Here is a 22,057-nt window from a genome sequence, read left to right as displayed (position 1 = left end):
TATATATTTGTTCTCTTAAATATTTTCAGAGATGCTAAAGGATGCTCTGTACCCATAGAATCATAGAAAGGTCACAGCATGGAAGGTGGCCATTCGGCCCATCGAGTCCGTGCCTGCTCTATGCAAGAGCAATCCAGCTAGTCCCACTCACCTGCCCTATCCCCGTAGCCCTGCAAATTTTTTCCTTTCAAGTGCTTATCCAGTTCCCTTTTGAAAGCCATGATTGAATCTGCCTCCACCACACCCTCTGGCAGTGCATTCCAGATCCCAACCACTCGCTGTGTGAATGAGTCCTATCAAGCGGCACTTACCAACAACCTGCTCACCGATGCTCAGTTTGGGTTCCGCCAGGACCACTCAGCCCCAGACCTCATTACAGCCTTGGTCCGAACATGGACAAAAGAGCTGAATTCCAGAGGTGAGGTGAGAGTGACTGCCCTTGATATCAAGGCAGCATTTGACCGAGTGTGGCACTGAGAAGTCCGAGTAAAATTGAAGTCAATGGGAATCGGGGAAAACTCTCCAGTGGCTGGAGTCATACCTAGCACAAAGGAAGATGGGAGTGGTTGTTGGAGGCCAATCATCTCAGCCCCAGGACATTGCTGCAGGAGTTCCTCAGGGCAGTGTCCGAGGCCCAACCATCTTCAGCTGCTTCATCAATGACCTTCCCTCCCTCATAAGGTCAGAAATGGGGATGTTCGCTGATGATTGCTGTTCAGTTCCATTCGCAACCCCTCAGATAATGAAGCAGCCCGTGCTCGCATGCAGCAAGACCTGGACAACATCCAGGCTTGGGCTGATAAGTGGCAAGTGACATTCACGCCAGACAAGTGCCAGGCAATGACCATCTCCAACAAGGGAGAGTCTAACCACCTCTCCTTGACATTCAACAGCATTACCATCGCTGAATCCCCCACCATCAACATCCTGAGGGTCACCATTGACCAGAAACTTAACTGGACCAGCCATATAAATACTGTGGCTACAAGAGAAGGTCAGAGGCTGGGTGTTCTGTGGCGAGTGACTCACTTCCTGACTCCCCAAAGCCTTTCCACCATCTTCAAGGGACAAGTCAGGAGTGTGATGGAATACTGTCCACTTACCTGGATGAGTGCAGCTCCAACAACATTCAAGAAGCTGGACACCATCCAGGACAAAACAGCCCGCTTGATTGGCACCCCATCCACTACCCTAAACATTCACTCCCTTCACCAGCGGCGCTCTGTGGCTGCAGTGTGTACTCAGCTAAGGCAAGTCATGGCAGCAGACCTCGCACCCGTGATATGCTCCTCCTGCAAGATGTGGGAAGTCATGGACACTACCAGTGTCCCTGCCGACCATGTGTGCGGGAAGTGTGTCCACCTGCAGCTACTGACCGATCGTATCTCGGAGCTGGAGCTGCGGGTGGACTCACTGTGGAGCATCCGCGATGCAGAGAAACTCGTGGATAGCACGTTTAGCGAGTTGGTCACACCGCAGGTAAAGGGTATACAGGCAGGAAGTGAATGGGTGACCACCAGGAAGAGTAAGAGATGCAGGCAGGTAGTGCAGGGGTCCCCTGTGTCCATCCCCCTCTCAAACAGATATGCCACTTTGGATGCTGTTGGGGGGGATGACTTATCAGGGGAAGGCAGCAGCAGCCAACTTCCTGGCACCACGGGTAGCTCTGCTGCACAGGCTGGGAGGAAAAAGAGTGGCAGAGCTATAGTGATAGGGGACTCAATTGTAAGGGGAATAGACAGGCGTTTCTGCGGCCGCAACCGAGACTCCAGGATGGTGTGTTGCCTCCCTGGTGCAAGGATCAAGGATGTCTCGGAGCGGCTACAGAACATTTTGGAGGGGGAGGGCGAACAGCCAGCTGTCGTGGTGCACATAGGCACCAACGATATAGGTAAAAAAGGGGATGAGGTCCTAAAAGCAGAATATAGGGAGTTAGGAGGTAAATTAAAAAATAGGACCTCAAAGGTAGTAATCTCAGGATTGCTGCCAGTGCCACGTGCTAGTCAGAGTAGAAATAGGAGGATATTTCAAATGAATACGTGGCTAGAGGAATGGTGCAAGGGGGAGGGATTCAAATTCCTGGGACACTGGAAACGGTTCTGGGGGAGGTGGGACCAGTACAAACCGGACGGTCTGCACCTGGGCAGGGCCGGGACCGCTGTCCTAGGAGGAGTGTTTGCTAGTGCTGTTGGGGAGGGTTTAAACTAAAGTGGCAGGGGGTTGGGAACCTGAGCAGGGAGAGAGAGGAAAGCGTAACAGGAAGGGACAGAAGGTATGGAGTAATAGGTAAAGTGTTAAAAAAGGAAAAAGCAGGAACTAAGCGTCACAAAACAGATTTGAAAGTTCTTTATCTGAATGCACGTAGCATTCGTAATAAAATGGACGAGTTAACGGCACAAATAACTACGTATGGGTATGATCTTGTGGCCATTACAGAAACATGGCTGCAGGGTGACAACGACTGGGAATTAAATATGCCAGGGTATTTAACAATCAGGAAGGACAGGCAGGAAGGAAGGGGAGGTGGGGTGGCTATGTTAATAAAGGAAGGAATCACTGTAATACAGAGAAATAATATTGGGACAAAGCATCAAGATAATGAAACAGTTTGGGTGGAGATAAGGAATAATAAGGGAAAAAAAAACATTAGTGGGCGTAGTATATAGGCCTCCTAATAGTTGCAACTCTGCTGGAAGAAGTATTAATCAGGAGATAGTCGGGGCATGTAATAAGGGAACAGCCATAATTATGGGGGATTTTAATTATCATATTAACTGGACAAATCAAATTGGGCAGAGCAGCCTTGAGGACGAGTTCATTGAGTGCATCAGGGATGGATTTCTTGAGCAGTATGTAACTGATCCTACAAGGGGGCAGGCAACCTTGGACCTGGTCCTGTGTAATGAGTCAGGATTAATTAATAATGTCCTAGTTAAGGATCCCCTTGGAACGAGCGACCACAACATGGTTGAATTCCATATCCAATTAGAGGGTGAGAAGGTTGATTCTCAAACAAGCGTACTGAGCTTGAATAAAGGAGACTATGATGGTATGAGAGCGGAATTGATTAAAGTGGACTGGGAAAATAGATTAAAGGGTAAGACGGTACATGAGCAGTGGTGTTCATTTAGGGAGTTATTTTACAACTTTCAAAATAAATATATTCCACTGAGGAAAAAAGGGTGTAAAAGAAATGACAGCCACCCGTGGCTAAGTAAAGAAATCAAGGATAGTATCCGACTAAAAACAAGGACATATAAGGTAGCCAAACTTAGTGGGAGGATAGAAGATTGGGAATTCTTCAAAAGACAGCAAAAAGTAACTAAAGGATTGATTAAGAAAGGGAAGTTAGATTATGAAAAGAAATTAGCAAAAAATATAAAAACAGATAGCAAGAGTTTCTATAGTTATATAAAAAGAAAAAGGGTGGCTAAGGCAAACATAGGTCCCTTAGAGGATGAGACCGGGAAATTAATGGTGGGAAACATGGAGATGGCAAAAATGCTGAACAAATATTTTGTTTCAGTCTTTACAGTAGAGGACACTAAGAATATCCCAACACTGGACAAACAGGGGACTCTCGGGGGGGAGGAGCTAAATACGATTAAAATCACTCAAGAGATGGTACTCAGTAAAATAATGGGACTCAAGGCGGATAAATCCCCTGGACCTGATGGCTTCCATCCTAGGGTCTTGAGGGAAGTGGCAGTAGGGATTGTGGATGCTTTGGTGATAGTTTTCCAAAATTCCCTGGACTCAGGAGAGGTCCCGGCAGATTGGAAAACTGCTAATGTAACACCGTTATTTAAAAAGGGTAGTAGGCAGAAGGCTGGAAATTATAGGCCAGTTAGCTTAACATCTGTGGTGGGTAAAATTTTGGAGTCTATTATTAAGGAGACAGTAACGGAACATTTAGATAAGCATAATTTAATAGGACAAAGTCAGCATGGCTTTATGAAGGGGAAGTCATGTCTGACAAATTTGCTTGAGTTCTTCGAGGATATAACGTATAGGGTGGATAAAGGGGAACCAGTGGACGTAGTGTATTTAGACTTCCAGAAGGCATTCGACAAGGTGCCACATAAAAGATTATTACTTAAGATAAAAAATCACGGGATTGGGGGTAATATTCTGGCATGGGTGGAGGATTGGTTATCAAACAGGAAGCAGAGAGTTGTGATAAATGGTTCATTTTCGGACTGGCAACCAGTAACCAGTGGTGTTCCACAGGGGTCGGTGCTGGGTCCCCAACTCTTTACAATCTATATTAACGATTTGGAGGAGGGGACCGAGTGCAACATATCAAAATTTGCAGATGATACAAAGATGGGAGGGAAAGTAGAGAGTGAGGAGGACATAAAAAACCTGCAAGGGGATATAGACAGGCTGGGTGAGTGGGCGGAGATTTGGCAGATGCAATATAATATTGGAAAATGTGAGGTTATGCACTTTGGCAGGAAAAATCAGAGAGCAAGTTATTTTCTTAATGGCGAGAGACTGGAAAGTACTGCAGTACAAAGGGATCTGGGGGTCCTAGTGCAAGAAAATCAAAAAGTTGGTATGCAGGTGCAGCAGGTGATCAAGAAGGCCAACGGAATGTTGGCTTTTATTGCTCGGGGGATAGAATATAAAAACAAGGAGGTATTGCTGCAGTTTTATAAGGTATTGGTGAGACCGCACCTGGAATACTGCATACAGTTTTGGTCTCCATACTTAAGAAAAGACATACTTGCTCTCGAGGCAGTACAAAGAAGGTTCACTCGGTTAATCCCGGGGATGAGGGGGCGGACATATGAGGAGAGGTTGAGTAGATTGGGACTCTACTCATTGGAGTTCAGAAGAATGAGAGGCGATCTTATTGAAACATATAAGATTGTGAAGGGTCTTGATCGGGTGGATGCGGTAAGGATGTTCCCAAAGATGGGTGAAACTAGAACTAGGGGGCATAATCTTAGAATAAGGGGCTGCTCTTTCAAAACTGAGATGAGGAGAAACTTCTTCACTCAGAGGGTGGTAGGTCTGTGGAATTTGCTGCCCCAGGAAGCTGTGGAAGCTACATCATTAGATAAATTTAAAACAGAAATAGACAGTTTCCTAGAAGTAAAGGGAATTAGGGGTTACGGGGAGCGGGCAGGAAATTGGACATGAAGCTGAGTTCGGATCGGTCAATGCCCTGTGGGTGGCGGAGAGGTCCCAAGGGCTATGTGGCCGGGTCCTGCTCCGACTTCTTGTGTTCTTTAGATTTGTGGTTGGGATCAGATCAGCCATGATCTTATTGAATGGCGGAGCAGGCTCGAGGGGCCGATTGGCCTACTCCTGCTCCAATTTCTTATGTTCTTATGTTCTTAATCCACAGGAAGCACTGCAGCAACTCCCAAACCCATGACCTCTACCACCGAGAAGGACAAGGGCAGCAGGCACATGGGAACAACACCACCTACACATTCCCCTCCAAGTCACACACCATCCCGACTTGGAAATATATCCATCGTTCCTTCATCGTCGCTGGGTCAAAATCCTGGAACTCCCTTCCTAACAGCACTGTGGGAGAACCTTCACCACACGGACTGCAGCGGTTCAAGAAGACGGCTCATCAGCACCTTCTCAAGGGCAATTAGGGATGGGCAATAAATGCTGGCCTCACCAGAGACACCCACATCCCATGAACGAACAAAAAAGGTTTTTCCTCATAGCACCTTTGATTTTTTTGCCAATCACCTTAAATCTATGCCCTCTGGTTCTTGACCCTTCCGTCAATGGGAACAGTTTCTCACTATCTACTCTGTCTAGTCCCTTCATGATTTTGAATACCTCCATAAAATCTCCTCTCAACCTTCTCTGTTCCAAGGAGAACAACCCCAGCTTCTCCAGTCTATCCATGTAATTGAAGTCCTTCATCCCTGGAATCAATCTAGTAAATCTCCTCTGCACCCTCTCTTCAGGCCTCCACACCTTTCCCAGAGTGCAGTGCCCAGAAATGGACGCAATACTCCAGTTGTGGCCGAACCAGTGTTTTATAAAGGTTCATGACAGTATGACCTCCTTGCTTTTGTACTCTATGCCTCTATTTATAAAGCCCAGGATCCTGTATGCTATTTTAACCGCTTTCTCAACCTGCCCTACCACCTTCAATGATTTGTGCACATATACCCGCAAATCTCTCTGTTCCTGTACCCCTTTTAGAATTGTGCCCTTCAGTTTATATTGCCTCTCCTCATTCTTCCTACCGAAATGTATCACTTCGCATTTTTCAGTGTTAAATTTCATCTGCCACATGTCCGCCCATGCCACCAGCCTGTCTATATCCTCTTGAAGTCTATCACTATCCTCCTCACTGTTCACTACACTTCCAAGTTTTGTGTCATCTGCAAATTTGGAAATTGTGCCCTGAACACCCAAATCCAAGTCATTAATATATATCAAGAAAAGCAGTGGCCCTAGTACTGACCCCTGGGGAACACCACTGTACACGTCCCTCCAGTCCAAAAAACAGCCTTTCACCACTACTCTCTGTTTACTGTTACTAATATAAATCTGAATCTATGCTGCTAGTGCCCCTTTTATTCCATGGGCTTCAATCTTGATGACAAACCTATTATGCGGCACTTTATCAAACAACTTTTGAAAGTCCCTATACACCACATCAACTGCATTGCCCTCATCGACCCTCTCTGTTACCTCATCAAAAAACTATCAAGTTAGTTCAACTAGATTTGCCTTTAACAAATCTGTGCTCGCTTTCCCTAATCAACCCACACTTGTCCAAGTGACTGCTAATTCTGTCCTGGATTATCGTTTCTAAAAGTTTCCCCACAACCGAGGTTAAACTAACTGGCCTGTAGTTGCTGGGTTTATCCTTACACCCTTTTTTGAACAAGGATGTAACATTTGCAATTCTCCAGTCCTCTGGCACCACCCCCGTATCTAAGGATGTGTGGAAGATTATGGCCAGTACCTCAGCAATTTCCACCCTTACTTCCTTCAGCAACCTAGGATGCATCCTATCCGGACCAGGTGACATCTACTTTAAGTACAGTTTTTCCTTTCTAGTACCTCCTCTTTATCAATTTTTAGCCCATCCAGTATCTCAACTACATCTTCCTTTACTGAGACTCTGGCAGCATCTTCTTCCTTGGTAAAGACAGATGCAAAGTACTCATTTAGTACCTCAGCCATGCCCTCTGCCTCCATGAGTAGATCTCCTTTTTGGTCCCTAATTGGCCCCACCCCTCCCCTTACTACCCGTTTACTGTTTACATGCCTATAGAAGACTTTTGGATTTCCTTTTATGTTGGCCACCAGTCTATTCTCATACTCTCTCATTTCCTTTTCACTTTCCCTCTGAACTTTCTACATTCAGCCAGGTTCTTGTGTTATCAACCTGACATTTGTCATACACCCCTTTTTTCTGCTTCCTCTTACTCTCTATCTCTTTTGTCATCCAGGGAGCTGTGGCTTTAGTTGTCCTACTTTTCTCCCTCGTGGGAATGTACCCAGACTGTACCTGATCCATCTGCTCCTTAAAGGCCACCCATTGTTCAGTTACAGTTTTGCCTGCCAATCTTTGATTCCAATATACCTGGGCCAGATTTGTTCTCATTCAACTGAAATTTGCGCTCCTCCAATTGAGTATTTTTACTTTAGAGTGGTCCATGTCCTTTTCTGTAGCTATTCTAAACCTTATGATACTATGATCGCTGCTCCTTAAATGTTCCCCAATTGCTCCACTTGGCCCGCCTCATTCCCCAGACCAAATCCAGCAATGCCTCCTTCCCCATTGGGCTGGAAACGTACTGGTCAAGAAAGTTCTCCTGAACACCACTTCAAAAATTCCTCCCCCTCTTTACCCCTTATATTATTATTATCCCAGTCTATATTAGGATAGTTGAAGTCCCCCGTTATCACGACACTATGGCTTTAGCATCTCTCTGTAATTTCCCTGCAAATGTGCTCTTCTATATCCTTCCCACTATTTGGTGGTCTATAGAATACACCCAGTGGTGTAATGGCACCTCTGTTATTTCCTAACTCTAACCAAATAGATTCTGTCCTTGACCCTGACAGGACATCCTTTCTCTCCAGCACTGCAATATTCTCCATAATCAATACTACCACCAACCCCCCACCCCCCACCCCCCACCCCACTCCTTTCTTTCCTTCCCTATCTTTCCTGAACACCTTGTATCCAGGAATATTTAGTACCCAATCCTGCCCTTTTTTGAGCCAGGTCTCCGTTATCGCCATAACATCATATTCTCATGTGGTTAATGTCCTTCAGGGAAGGAAACCTGCCATCCTTACCCGGTCTGGCCGATATGTGACGCCAGACCCACAGCTATGTGGTTGATTCTTAATCGCCCTCTGAAATGGCCTAGCAAACCACTCAGTTGTAAAATCTCACTATGAAAAGTCATAATAAGAATAAAACCGGACGGACCACCCGGCATCGGACCACTAGGGACCGGACACGGCAAAGGCAAACCAAGCCAAGTCGACCCTGCAAAGTCCACCTCACTAACTTCTGGGGACTTGTGCCAAAATTGGGAGAGCTGTCCCACAGACTAGTCAAGCAACAGCCTGACATAGCCATACTCACTCAATCATACCTTTCAGCCAACGTCCCAGACTCTTCCATCACCATCCCTGGGTATGTCCTGTCCCACCGGCAGGACAAACCCACCAGAGGTAGCGGTACAGTGATATACAGTCAGGAGGGAGTGGCCCTGGGAGTCCTCAACATTGACTCTGAACCCCATGAAATCTCATGGCATCAGGTCAAACATGGGCTGATGAAACAGTCCTCCTCCATGTTGAGCACCACTTGGAGGAAGCACTGAGGGTAGCAAGGGCACAGAATGTACTCTGGGTGGGGGACTTCAATGTTCATCACCAAGAGTGGCTCGGTAGCACCACTACTGACCGAGCTGGCCGAGTCCTGAAGGACACAGCTGCCAGACTGGGCCTGCGGCAGGTGGTGAGCGAACCAACACGAGGGAAATACCTACTTGACCTCGTCCTCACCAATCTATCTGTTGCAGATGCATCTGTCCATGAGAGTATTGGTAGGAGTGACCACCGCGCAGTCCTTGTGGAGACGAAGTCCCGTCTTCACACTGAGGACACCATTCAACGTGTTGTGTGGCACTACCACCGTGCTAAATGGGATAGATTCAGAACCGATCTAGCAGCTCAAAACTCGGCACCCATGAAGCACTGTGGGCCATCAGCAGCAGCAGATTTATATTCCAGCACAATCTGTAACCTCATGGCCTGGCATATTCCCCACTCTACCATTACCAACAAGCCAGGGGATCAACCCTGGTTCAATGAGGAGTGTAGAAGAGCATGTCAGGAGAAGCACTAAGCGTACCTAAAAATGAGGTGCCAACCTGGTGAAGTTATAACACAGGACTACATGCATGCTAAACAGCGGAAGCAACATGCTATAGACAGAGCTAAGCGATTCCACAACCAACGGATCAGATTAAAGCTCTGCAATCCTGCACATCCACGTGAATGGTGGTGGACAATTAAACAACTAACAGGAGGAGCAGGCTCTGTAAACATCCCCATCCTCAATAATGGCAGAGTCCAGCACGTGAGTGCAAAAGACAAGGCTGAAGCGTTTGCAACCATCTTCAGCCAGAAGTGCTGAGTAGATGATCCACCTCGGCCTCCTCCTGATATCCCCACCATCACAGAAGCCAGTCTTCAGCCAATTCAATTCACTCCACTTGATATCAAGAGTGCACTGGATACAACAAAGGCTATGGGCCCCGCAAAATCCCGGCAGTAGTGCTGAAGACTTGTGCTCCAGAACTAGCCGCGCCTCTAGCCAAACAATTCCAGTACAGCTAAAACACTGGCATCTACGCGACAATGTGGAAAATTGCCCAGGTATGTCCTGTCCACAAAAAGCAGGACAAATCCAATCGACAGTGCTATCAAGCGGCACTTACTCACTGATACTCAGTTTGGGTTCCGCCAGGACCACTCAGCTCCAGACCTCATTACAGTCTTGGTCCAAACATGGACAAAAGAGCTGAATTCCAGAGGTGAGGTGAGAGTGACTGCCCTTGTCATCAAGGCAGCATTTGACCGAGTGTGGCACCAAGGAGCCTTAGTAAAATTGAAGTCAATGGGAATCAGAGGGAAAACTCTCCAGTGGCTGGAGTCGTCCTAGCACAAAGGAAGATGGTAGTGGTTGTTGGAGGCCAATCATCTCAGCCCCAGGACATTGCTGCAGGAGTTCCTCAGGGCAGTGTCCTAGGCCCAACCATCTTCAGCTGCTTCATCAATGACCTTCCCTCCATCATAAGGTCAGAAATGGGGATGTTCGCCGATGATTGCACAGTGTTCAGTTCCATTCGCAACCCCTCAGATAATGAAGCAGTCAACGACACCTTCCATCACTGCTGATGACTGAGAGTAGACTGATGGTGCAGTAATTGTGCCCGCTTGCCACAAGACCTGGACAACATCCAAGCTTGGGCTGATAAGTGGCAAGTAACATTTATGCCAGACAAATGCCAGGCAATGGCCATCTCCAACAAGAGAGAGTCTAAACACCTCCCCTTGACATTCAATGGCATTACCTTCGCCGAATCCCCCACCATCAACATCTTGGGGGGGTCACCATTGACCAGAAACTTAACTGGACCAGCCACATGAATATCGTGGCTACAAGAGCAGGTCAGAGGCTGGGTATTTTGCGGCGAGTGACTTACCTCCTGACTCTCCAAAGACTTTCCATCATCTACAAGGAACAAGTCAGGATTCTGATGAAATACTCTCCACTTGCCTGGATGTGTGCAGCTCCAACAACACTCAAGAAACTCGATACCAACCAGGACAAAGCAGCCTGCTTGATTGGCACCCCATCCACCACCCTAAACATTCACTCCCTTCACCACCGGGGCACCGTGGCTGCTGTGTGTACCATCTACAGGATGCACTGCAGCAACTCGCCAAGGCTTCTTCGACAGCACCTCCCAAACCCACGACCTCTACCACCTAGAAAGACAAGGGCAGCAGGCACATCTGAACAACACCACCTGCACATTCCCCTCCAAGTCACACACCATCCCACCTTGGAAATATATCCATTGTTCCTTCATTGTCGCTGGGTCAAAATTCTGGAACTCCCTACCTAACAGCACTGTGGGAGAACCTTCACCACACGGACTGCAGCGGTTCAAGAAGTTGGCTCACCACCACCTTCTCGAGGGCAATTAGGGATGGGCAATAAATGCTGGCCTGGCCAGCGATGCCCACATCCCATGAACGAATAAAAAAAAACTTCAGCTTACCCAAAACTCTGCAGGCTAACTCCTATCCCGCACTAAGCCCCACTCACCCATCTCCATTGGCCTTACTTGTGTACATTGGCTGCCAGTCCCCTAACACATTCAAATTTAAAATTCTCATCCACATGTTTGAATCCCTGTCTGACCTAGCTCTTTTGTACCTCTGTAACCTTCCACAGCTTTACAACCCTCAAGAATTCTATATTCTTCCAACTCTGGCCAATAGAGCACCCTTTCACCACCCCCCCCAACCTTCACCCCACCATTGGCGGCCCTGCGTTGAGCCATCTAGATCCCATGCTCTAGAATTCCCTCCCTAAACCTCTCCATCTCCCTCCTTCGTTAAGACTATACAATCCTCTTAAGAACTCTGCGTTACTCCAACTCTGGCCTCTTATGCATCCCCTGTTTATTTTGCCCCGCCTTTGATGACCATACCTTAAGCTCAAGAATTCCCTCCCTAAACCTCTCTGCCTCTCCACCTTTTTCCTCTTTTAAGTCTCTCCATAAAACCTACCTCTTCGAACAAACTTTTAGTTACTCCTCCTAAAATCGCCTTCTTTCGCTTGGTGTCCATTTTTGTCTGATTTCACTTCTGTAAAGTACCTTGGAACATTTCACTATGTTAAAAGCCTTATATAAATCAAGTTTTTTTTTTCAGCTTTTAAATTTATTTATGTCATGTGTTACGACAGTTTAACATGGACTGTCTCAATTCTGTATGTATAGAATGAATCAATGGAAAATTAAAAGTTATTAAAATCAGTATACTTTTAAAATGTATATTGTAAAATATTTTAATCTATTTCTTTTCTTTTATTGGTTTCTTGCATCGCACACCATTTTTGATTGACGTAGTGACGGTAAGCCCAACCTCGCTCAAAGTTGTTGTATGACTGGCTGAGTTATGTGGGAATGGTCCAATGTGAATATCCTCTGGCCCCTAGTCAAAGCAGCTAGTCAACTGGAAAATCAGTATGTGGAAAAATGTCCACACCCTGCACTCTGTCACAATGCATTGGATCATCAATAACTCTACACCATGTTACTTCATGTAAGTTATTTGAAATAAAAAAGTGAAGTTTGAACTTCCCCATACAGACTAGGAAGGTTCTTGATTCAATCACTTTTCTATACTGAATTAGCTCATTACAGCTAGGTATTTATTGGCCTAAGTGAGCTCCAGTGATTGAGACAGGGAAAAGGTTAGCTGTGGTTTCTGTGCTTTAAGTTATCCAATAGCCCTGGTGGGAAGTGCATATGCTTGGATATTGGATGAAGAGAAGATTGCCTTTGGCTGAGCACAGTTAAATGGCCTGCTAACATTACCATCTAGGCTCAAGCACAAAAAACAGGCGTGGTACCAGAGAGCTGCTGGCACCTGTGGAAGTATAGTTTAGTATGAGTTGGTGCCTGTAAAGTGAGGGAAAGTAATCGCTGTGAAAATGAAGGCTTCTGGAGTATTCCAGATCTTTACCAGACGGCAGGAACTGACTCCTACTGACAAGCTTAATGTCTGCCGTGTCTATTTGCAAGTATTTTCCTTTAGAGCTGTGGTAGGATGCAGATGCATACCTTCAATCCTGCACATTCTGAGCTCATGAGTCCAGTCATAGTACCAGAGAGGTTTGGCATTTCCTCATAGTTCTCAGCCTCATCTGTGCCATAAGGCAAGTGTCGAATAGAGAGAAGGCATTTTCACACAGGTGATAACATCCGCAGGACAGTTGGCTCATGTCACTTTTACACAGCTGAAGCAACATTTGCAGAGGTCAAGTCAGGCTGCTTTTCTATCTGCATGGATAAAGAATGGTGAGGATGAAAAAGTATTGAAAAATACATTTAAAATGTTGGGAAAATAAAACAAGCAATGTGCTTTGATTCACTATCAAGATAATTTGGTAGTGTAAAAAAATCAGTAGTTCCTCATGGGAAGGGTCTTGTGTCAGTTTAAGACTAGGCTTGTTGCAACCTTACTGTACATTACAGGCCAGCTGTCTTAACTGTCCTCAAGAATGGCATTCAATTTGTGTGAAGCTATAAATGGAGCACTGGACATACACATTTTACTCAACTGAAATAGAAATGTCAAGGTGGGATATGTTTATTCTACCCGTATAAAAATGACCTAAACTACCTTATAACATACAATGCCTAGAACTGTGCATTAGAGCAGATGTTGGCCAAATTTCACAAAAGCAGTGAAGAAGGGGATTATTTAATAGTGCATGATTCAAAGCTCCATAGTGCTGTGCCACAGGTCTATGTTGTGAGCTGCTAAACTTAACTACACCAGTGTGTGGAGTCATTGCACAGAAACTCAGTGCTCCTCCAAAGAGAGGGGTTATCACCCAGGGCTACTCTTGTGTACCTCCTAGTGGCATATAATATAAAGTAGCATTAGCAGATGATTGAGAGTACAGGACAGTGGCTAAGCTGCACTTTGATGTTGAGAAATACAAGCAATAACCTTGTGTGTGTAAGGCATCAGTTTAATGAGTTTAAATTAACCATGTGTTCTAATATACTGTCTCTGGGATAATGCAGCAGCGTATCTTAGAAGTATTCCTTTACTTCTGTGAGCTTCCCTGACTCTTTTCTAATCGCACATCAGCTTTTCAGAAGCTTCTTCTGAGATTTCCTGACATTTGAATACCATAGGTAGATATCTAATTTACATAGTAAATTCTAGATGTTGTGATAATCTAAATGTATTCAGTGGGGTGTGAGTATACCTCAACTAAAAGTGTGAGCTTATAATAGCACAGTGAGGGCAACAAGGCATCTGGGACCTCGGTGAACAATAGGGTAAACAATGTATCTTCTTAACCAATGAGATTAAAGGATTGAGAAATAAACAAAGGAAGGACTGAGAAGGAGGGTAAATTAAATGCCAAATCAGATACCAAAAGAGAAATAAAGAGAGGGAAAGAAAGATTGGATTAGGAGAGAGAAAAAACAAGTAAAAAAGGAAAAAAAAAGGAAAATTTGACATTTTTAAAATCTCCAACAACAATTCACTATCTGAAGGAATGAGACTACACTTTTAATTGTTCACTTTCTGGGCAAGAGAGGTTGATTGGCGGTCATTAACAATCATCACCTTAAATGGGTACTTACACTTAATTACTAGACATAACTTTCTGTGGCAAGTTTAATAGGCAATTAACGTGCATATGCAGCAACTTCATGAAAATCAAAGGGAGGTTAATGGCACAATGCTAATGGCAATGCTAATGCTAATGCAAATCGGCCAGTTACATGTGGTAATTTGCAATTCACTGGGCCGATTCGCACATTAATGACGCATGGGGTTATTTTTTCAGTAAATGCATTGTTAATGTGCATTGTCAATTTCTGTCTGATTAGGCTCCTGTGAAGTGCCTTCAGACGTTTTACTACGTTAAAGGCGCTATATAAATGCAAGTTGTTAATGTTGTATGCACAGTCTTTGTAAATGAAACACAGATTTCTGAACTCCAATGCAGCAGGTGTCTGTGAACCCACCATCAAGCTAAAGTTTGCAGTGCAGTTTTCAAACAGAAACTTGTGTTTCAACATTCCACACATGATACTCATCAATTCTATCATCGTTTGAAAACGTGGCGACCGACTCACAGCCCACTGCCATTTTGATGTACAGAAATGTATTTATTTCTTATAGTGACAAGAGGGTAAGGAGTAGAGACCTTTAAGTGGAGACCAAAAAAGGGCAGAAAAGACACAATAAACGAGTGAAAATGAATAAAAAAGACGAAAACAAAGTAATAGAGGAAATCAAAAAATTGATGAAACAAAAACAGACCCCTAAAAAGTGAAAATGTTAGAGTACAATATAAAAAAGGAAATAAAGAAACCGAGAGCATTTAAATGGGAAAACTATAAGCACACATTAAAATAGAAGAAATAAGCTGAAAGTACTTAAAATAAGGAAAGAAAATTTGAAAAAAAAAGTTTAAAAAATACGAATAAAGAATTAAAATAACATGCAATAGGAAAGAGCAAACAAGAAAAAATAAGCATCAATAAAAATCATTTCCCCTTGTTCATCAGAGGTTAAAGAGCTCTAAGTCAGCACTCCTGAAAATAGAATGGGAAATTAAAACTTGTGGTGTAACTAAATTTTTACGGAAGATTTACCGGCAAATAAACTTTATCGCAATTGAATGTCACCGTGAAAAGGAAATACTGTTTCCCAGAACCATCCCACTGACGTGGATATGTACATAACTAAGAAAGGAAGTACAACTTAATGTTGGTTAGAAAATTACTGTACATTGCTATAATTGATGACCGGTTCTGCTTCTTCCGTATCCCGCTTCTTCCGTGATCAGTTACCACTTAGATATCTGTCCAATACCTTCATTTCAATCGGTTTTTCTTTTTGTCCCAACTCGTGTAAGCATTCAAATTCAGGGAAGGGAGAGTACAGCAATGCGAACACATTGAGCCGGTGCCTTCTGAAGTACCCTCTAAATTAACATTATTATTTAGACGTGCACCAGAGGACGCTACTGGCAAAATAAAAAACTGAAAAAAGGAAAACGTTCTATTCACAATAAATGTTACATTGGCGTCTCATGATTCGTTTAATATAAACAAAAAGCTACTTTTTAAAAAAATGATTACATAACTAAAGTTTTAAAAAATAATTGTACTATGTTTCCAGTTCCTAGAAAGACTAGGTGCTTTGAAATGAATTATTCCACTCACCCTTACTGGCGTGAGTTAGCAAACAGAGTAAAATTCAAGATACCAACTTTTATACATTAAGTTATAAATTATTTTAATACAGGTTAAAATAACTTTTGTTCGTTAAATAGATTGATTAAATTTACACGTCGTTGTAACAACTACGATTAAATATGTAACAAAAACAATGGAAACACTCAGCAGGTCAGGTAGCGTCTGAACAGAGACAAGTTAACGTTTCAAGTTCGGACCCTTTGTCAAAACACGATAAAATGTGTTCATTTTATGTTACTTGAATTACATCTATCTACGACACGGCAATAAATGTTTTATTCCACTTGTTCATTTGAAAACTCCATTGCGTCTTTGCCTGATCACAGGAGTCCGATTGCGCGTACGGATGTTTGATGAAGTGCTCCTTAATTACACCTGTAATTGAAGCCAATTTCCGCATATTATCAGACTGAATGTCAAAGAAAAAATTCCAGCAACTACTCATGCCCACTGTCTGTGCTATATAGCGCTGTGCTATTCTTTGTACCCTCTGTAGCATATGTTTCATCGCTTTCCGTGAGCAACCTGATTTTTTAAAAAATTGCTGTTGGTATAGTGACTGGACAGGCTGTCAACTACTACTTTAATATACAAAACGAATTCTCCATTTGCACTGCTCTTGGCATAATGCAAGCTTGAATCGGTCCAGGTACGTGAAGTACCTCACCTTTATCATACAAACGAGCATCTCCTATGCAAAAGTCGTGATGCGCGGCTTTTTTTTTTGGTGCAGGCTGGAAACCGCTGCTTGAACCCATTTGACACGACTTGAAACATCTTCAAGTCGTCATCCTCGGTGCAGGGCCGTTCCCATGTTCCGGGGTGCACAGACTGAGCCCTGCAGCAGCTGGTGGGCGAGCCGCAGCCGGGCTGCGATGACGTCACGTCGGCTGGTTAAAAAAAATGGCGGTGGCTGCCGGCGCGTGGAGCTGCGGGAGGAAATAGTAAATAAATATAAAAGTGGCCCAACCAGGGCGGGGTGAAGAGCCGTGACAGGCAGGAGGAGGAGGAGGAGGAGGAGGGTGGAGACGACGACGACGACGACGACGACGACGACGACGACTTGGACTTGAGTGAAGAGCCGGTCAGGCAGCTTCTTCTAGTCGAGGGACAGTGTTCTGGTGGCCCGGGGAACAGCTGTAGAATGTCCCGGGAGAGCGCGCGTGCCCCGGGGATGGTTCTGAGTGACAGGGAGGAGAAGTGCTTCTCCGACCTCTTCTCGTTCGCTTCCCCAGATGCCGACAGCACGGGCAAAGTTGCAACAGGAGCTAAAGTTGGCGACTTGTTCCGAGCGTCCCAGCTCCCTCCCGACACTTTACACCAGGTAAGTGGAGGAGCTGTGTCGTTTATTTTTTTTTAAATGACTCTTAACTGTGTGATGAGGCATTGCATCCAGAATATTTTCCAGTGCAAGTCTTCAAAGAGAGCTGTTGCGCTGCTGAAACTTTTTAAAATTCGTTTTTCTGTATTTTCCAATAAACGTCTTCACTTTATTTTCAACTTGTTTCTGGTTGCCCTCGTCTCTAAAGCTATTCACGGTTGAAGTTATTTGATTCACAGTTTAAGTACGCGAAAAGTGGATCATTATTTTGTCGCTGTGTGAATGCTGCAGGCATCTGCGTTGTGAGCTACACGCGATTTCTCCCAATTTGATATATTGCAGCTCCAACCATCGCCACATACCTTTTGCCTTGATTCATTCACCACGCGTATTTGTGAAAAACGAGTGCAGTTTCAACATGTATCGTCTCAGCTGATTTTCTGCACACTGAGGTTTAATGCAATTAATTCTTAAATCTTGCATAATCGCATCAGGATTACTTGTGCTGGTTTGAGTGTTTAGTTTCATGAAAAATCGAGTATTCATTTCCAATCGTGCCATATACATTTTTATTCATTCTCTGGATGTGGGCATTGCTGGCAAGGCTAGCATCCGTTGCCCTTGAGAAGGTGGTGGTGTGCCACCTTCTTGAACTGCTACAGTCCATGTGATGGTGATACTCCGACAGTGCTGTTAGGGAACTCCAGGGATTTTAACCCATTGATGATGAACGAACAGTGATATATGCCCACGTCAGAAAGGTGTGCCCCTTGGAGGGGAACTTGGAGGTGATGGTGTTCCCATGCATCTGCTGCCCTTGTCCTTCTAGATGGTGGATGTTGTGGGTTTGGGAGGTACTGCCAAAGAAGCCTTGGTAACTTGCTGCAGTGCATCCTGTAGATACTAATATACTGCAGCCATGGTACGCTGATGGTGGAGGGAGTGGATGTTTAAGCTGGTGCATTGGGTTCCGATCAAGCTGACTGCTTTGTCCTGGGTGGTGTTGAGCTTCTTGAGTGTTGCAGCTGCACCTGCCCAGGCAAGTGAAGAGTATTCCATCACACTCCTGAATCTTGTCGGTGGTGGAGAGTCAGGAGGCAAGCCACTTGCTGCAGAATACCCAGTCTCTGACCTGCTCTAGTAACCATGGCACTTACATGACTGTTGAGTTTCTGGTTAATGGTAACCCCCACAACGTTGATGGTGGGGGAGTCGGTGATGGTAATGCCATTGAATGTCAGTGGGAGGTGGTTAGGCTCTCTTGTTGGAGATGGTCATTGCCTGGCACTTTTATGGCACAAATGTTACTTGCCACTTATCATCCCAAGTTCTCCAGATCTTGCTGCATGAGGGCATGGACTGCTTCATTATCTAAGGAATTGCAAATGGAGCTGAATACTGTGCAATCATCAGTGAACAGTCCCACCTCTGACCTTATGACTGGGTGCAGATCATTGATGAAGCAACTGAAGATAGATGGGCCTTGGATACGGCTCTGAGGAACTTCTGGAGCTGAGATGATTAGCCTCCAACTGCCATATATGATTCCAGCCACTGGAGCATTTTCCCCTTGATCCCCATTGACTTCAATTTTACTAGGGTTCCTTAGTGCCACACTCAGTTGAATGCTGCCTTGATGTCAAAGGTAGTCACTCTCCTCAACCTCACCTCAGCTCTTGTGTTCTCGTTTGGACTAAGGCTGTAATGAGATCTGAAGCTGAGTGGTTCTGGCAGAACCCAAACTCAGCCTTGAATTTGTAGTGTCAGGCCAGTGCTGACGCGTTAGCGCACTGACAATATCTGGGTGACTGGGGAGTTTATTTTCACACCATTCCTGGCATTTGGATGGTTTGAAACACTGAGACACGACAGAGGAGCCAATTAGACCCTCAGTGTAAAACGATGCTCAGTTTTCATCCCTGGTAGGCAGTGTGGCATCTGCTTGATTTACAAATGGAACTGCATTTTTAATCAAATAACCCCTAAATGCAAGAATATGCAATTCAGTCCAAAGCTTTTTTTATAGATGTAGTATTTAGCATAAAGATTAATGGGTGTGAAAGCTGAAGAAATTACGCTGCTGAACTGGAAAGACAGCTAGAAATAAAAACAAAATGTTGCAACACTCAGCAAGTCAGGTAGCATCTGTGGAGAGGGGAAGGTGGGGTTAACGTTTCAGGTTTGTGACCTTCTGTCAGAACTGGGAGTTGGTTACAATTGGAGTGCAGTTAGATAGTTATCACAGAACTGACTACAATATATTGGTCAAATTACCAGCATTATACAAAGAAATTGCAAAGAAATTTAAATGTACCTTTGTGGAAAAATACATAGAATTAAAATAAGTACAACTTTTATTTGTTGCGTGAAAATTTTTTGTTTGAATCCAAACCGATATCTACTATGTTTACTTTTTGTGCTTGTCTTACCTACTGTAAAAATGCATGTAGACCAATTTAACCTGCTTGATGATGCTTAGAGATGTTATTTAAGGAATTCATGACCTGACCCAGAATCGTCTTGTTTCCATAATATCCAAAGGACACTCCAGTTCAGCAGTGGGCCTTCTAATAACCTGCAAAATGGTGATGACCCTCCAGTCCTGCATTACTAATCTTTATCAATAAGTTGGTGCCCTGGCCGCACACTCAGGCTGAACCAGACTGTTTGTAACCTCGGTGTCCTATTTGACCATGAACTGAGCTTCTGACCGCATATATTTTCCATCATAATGATCGCCTACTTCCACCTTCATCATCTCCAGCCCTGCCTCAGCCCAGCTGCTGCTGAAACCCCCATCCATGCTTTTGTTACCTCCAGACTCGATTATTCCAATATTTTCCTGGCCAGGTCCCATATTCCATTCTCCATAAACTTGAGCTCATTTAAAACTCTGCTGCCTATACCCTAACTCTCTCCATCCCATTCACCTTGCTGTGCTCGCTGACCTATATTGGCTTCTGGTCCACCAATGCCTTGATTTTAAAATTCTCACCCTCATGCTCAAATCCATTTGTGGCCTCACCCCTCCCTATCTCTGTAACCTTCTCCAGCCCTACAACCCTCCAAGAACTCTGCGCTTCTCCAATTCTTGTGCACCTCCCACTTCCTTCGCCCCACCATTGATGGCCGTGCCATCAACCGTTTAAGCCTTAAGCTCAAGAATTCCCTCCCTAAACCTCTCCACCTCTCTCCTCCTTTTAAGACACTCCTTTAAAAGTATCTTTTTGACCAAGCTTTTGATCTCCTGACTTAATGTCTCCTTCTTAGGCTCGGTGTCAGTTTTTGTCTGACTACGCTTCTGTAAAGTACACTGGGACATTTTTCTACATTAAAGGCACTATATAAATGCAAATTGTTGTCGTCAAACGTACCATGGCTCAGTGGTAGCAGTCTTGCCTCTAAGTCAGAAGGTTATGGGTTCCAGTCCCACTCCAGAGACTTGAGCACAAAATCCAGGCTGACACTCCAGTGCAGTGCTGAGAGAGTGCTGCACCGTCGGAGGTGCCGTCTTACAGATGAGATATTAAATCGAGGCCCCCGTCTGCCCTCAGGTAGACATAAAAAATCCCATGGCACTTTTTTTTGAAGAGGAGCAGGCCAAAGTTTATCCCTCACCCAACTTCACTTAACCTGTTTTTTCTTATCTGGTCATTGAGGTACCTTGCTTTGTGCAAAATTGGTGCTGCATTTCCTACATTACAACAGTGGCTACACTTCAAATGTACTTTATTGGCTATAAAGTGCTTTGGGACATGGTTGGGACATGGTGAGGTCATGAAAGGCGCCATATAAATGCAAGTCTTTCTTTCATGGTAGAACATGAGTTAATCTTCATTATTTGATCCCAGTCTCCATTTCTGCACATTTTGTTCTCCAGCCTGCCTTTTAACATGTGCTCTCTTGATGCTAGAACCTGTTACTGGAATAAATATGAATAGAAGTAGGTAGATAGTTTGTATTAATTTTTGTTGGGTGGTAAGTCCTTTTTAAATTACAGTAATAAAACAAACTAACTTATGTACTAGCAGTGTATAGTAATTCTTTAACTCAACAATTTGATCACGTGAAGAAAAACCTGTAACATAAACAGCTTGTTTTTATTCTATATACCACTGTAGTTGTCAGTTCTGTTAAAGTGCATTATTTAAATGTCCTGGACTGAAGTTTTTCTGACTTGCATTGACTCATTTTGGCTTAAGCAATGCCTATTATTTATTGATACAAAGTGGCATTTTGTACTAGTGTATGAATATTAAGTATCTGATTTCCATCTATTTCTCAAATGCATGTTAAAATTCCACTTGGGAGTCATGCAATTGCCTGGATATGGTGCACCACAAATACAGAGGGCACTTCTCCCTGGGAACACAAAACAAAATTGGAAGTGTTTTCTTTAAATAGATGTAGGATTTCCTCCTCCATCACATGTCTGGGAAAACCCTTATTCCCATTGAGTTTGGAAGTGTGTTTTCAGAACTGAGATTCCAAGTAGCTCAACTACATTTTCCAATTAATGCATTACAGGGAGAATTCTGCATATTTTTGTCTCAATTCATGCTTCTGGTTGCAAGTTGGCACCTTCTGATGTCTTCAGATTGGACATTTCATCACTTTGCTGATGACCTAATATCAACAGGTTGCTGACAAAGTTTAGAAAACTCTTGGTTTGCAGATTACACTC

The 22,057-nt window shown here is 44.2% G+C and overlaps 1 protein-coding gene across 3 annotated transcripts in view; it reads left to right on the top strand.

Moving 5' to 3' along the window:
- The first annotated feature begins 16,898 nt into the window (after positions 1-16,898).
- The window catches only part of reps2 (RALBP1 associated Eps domain containing 2), a 226,124-nt gene continuing 220,965 nt past the window's right edge, over positions 16,899-22,057 (top strand). For 2 of the 3 annotated variants that reach the window (XM_067992674.1, XM_067992673.1), the window contains exon 1: positions 16,914-17,376. In XM_067992674.1, the coding sequence (XP_067848775.1) occupies positions 17,197-17,376 (180 nt within the window). In that variant the 5' untranslated portion in view covers positions 16,914-17,196. Of the gene's footprint in view, positions 17,377-22,057 lie in introns of all 3 variants that reach the window. The other variant, XR_010964378.1, reaches the window with a different exon arrangement.

Source organism: Heptranchias perlo, chromosome 11 (genome assembly GCF_035084215.1).
Source record: "Heptranchias perlo isolate sHepPer1 chromosome 11, sHepPer1.hap1, whole genome shotgun sequence".
Classification (NCBI taxonomy): Eukaryota; Metazoa; Chordata; class Chondrichthyes; order Hexanchiformes; family Hexanchidae; genus Heptranchias; species Heptranchias perlo.
This window is presented reverse-complemented; position numbering and strand designations above follow the sequence as displayed.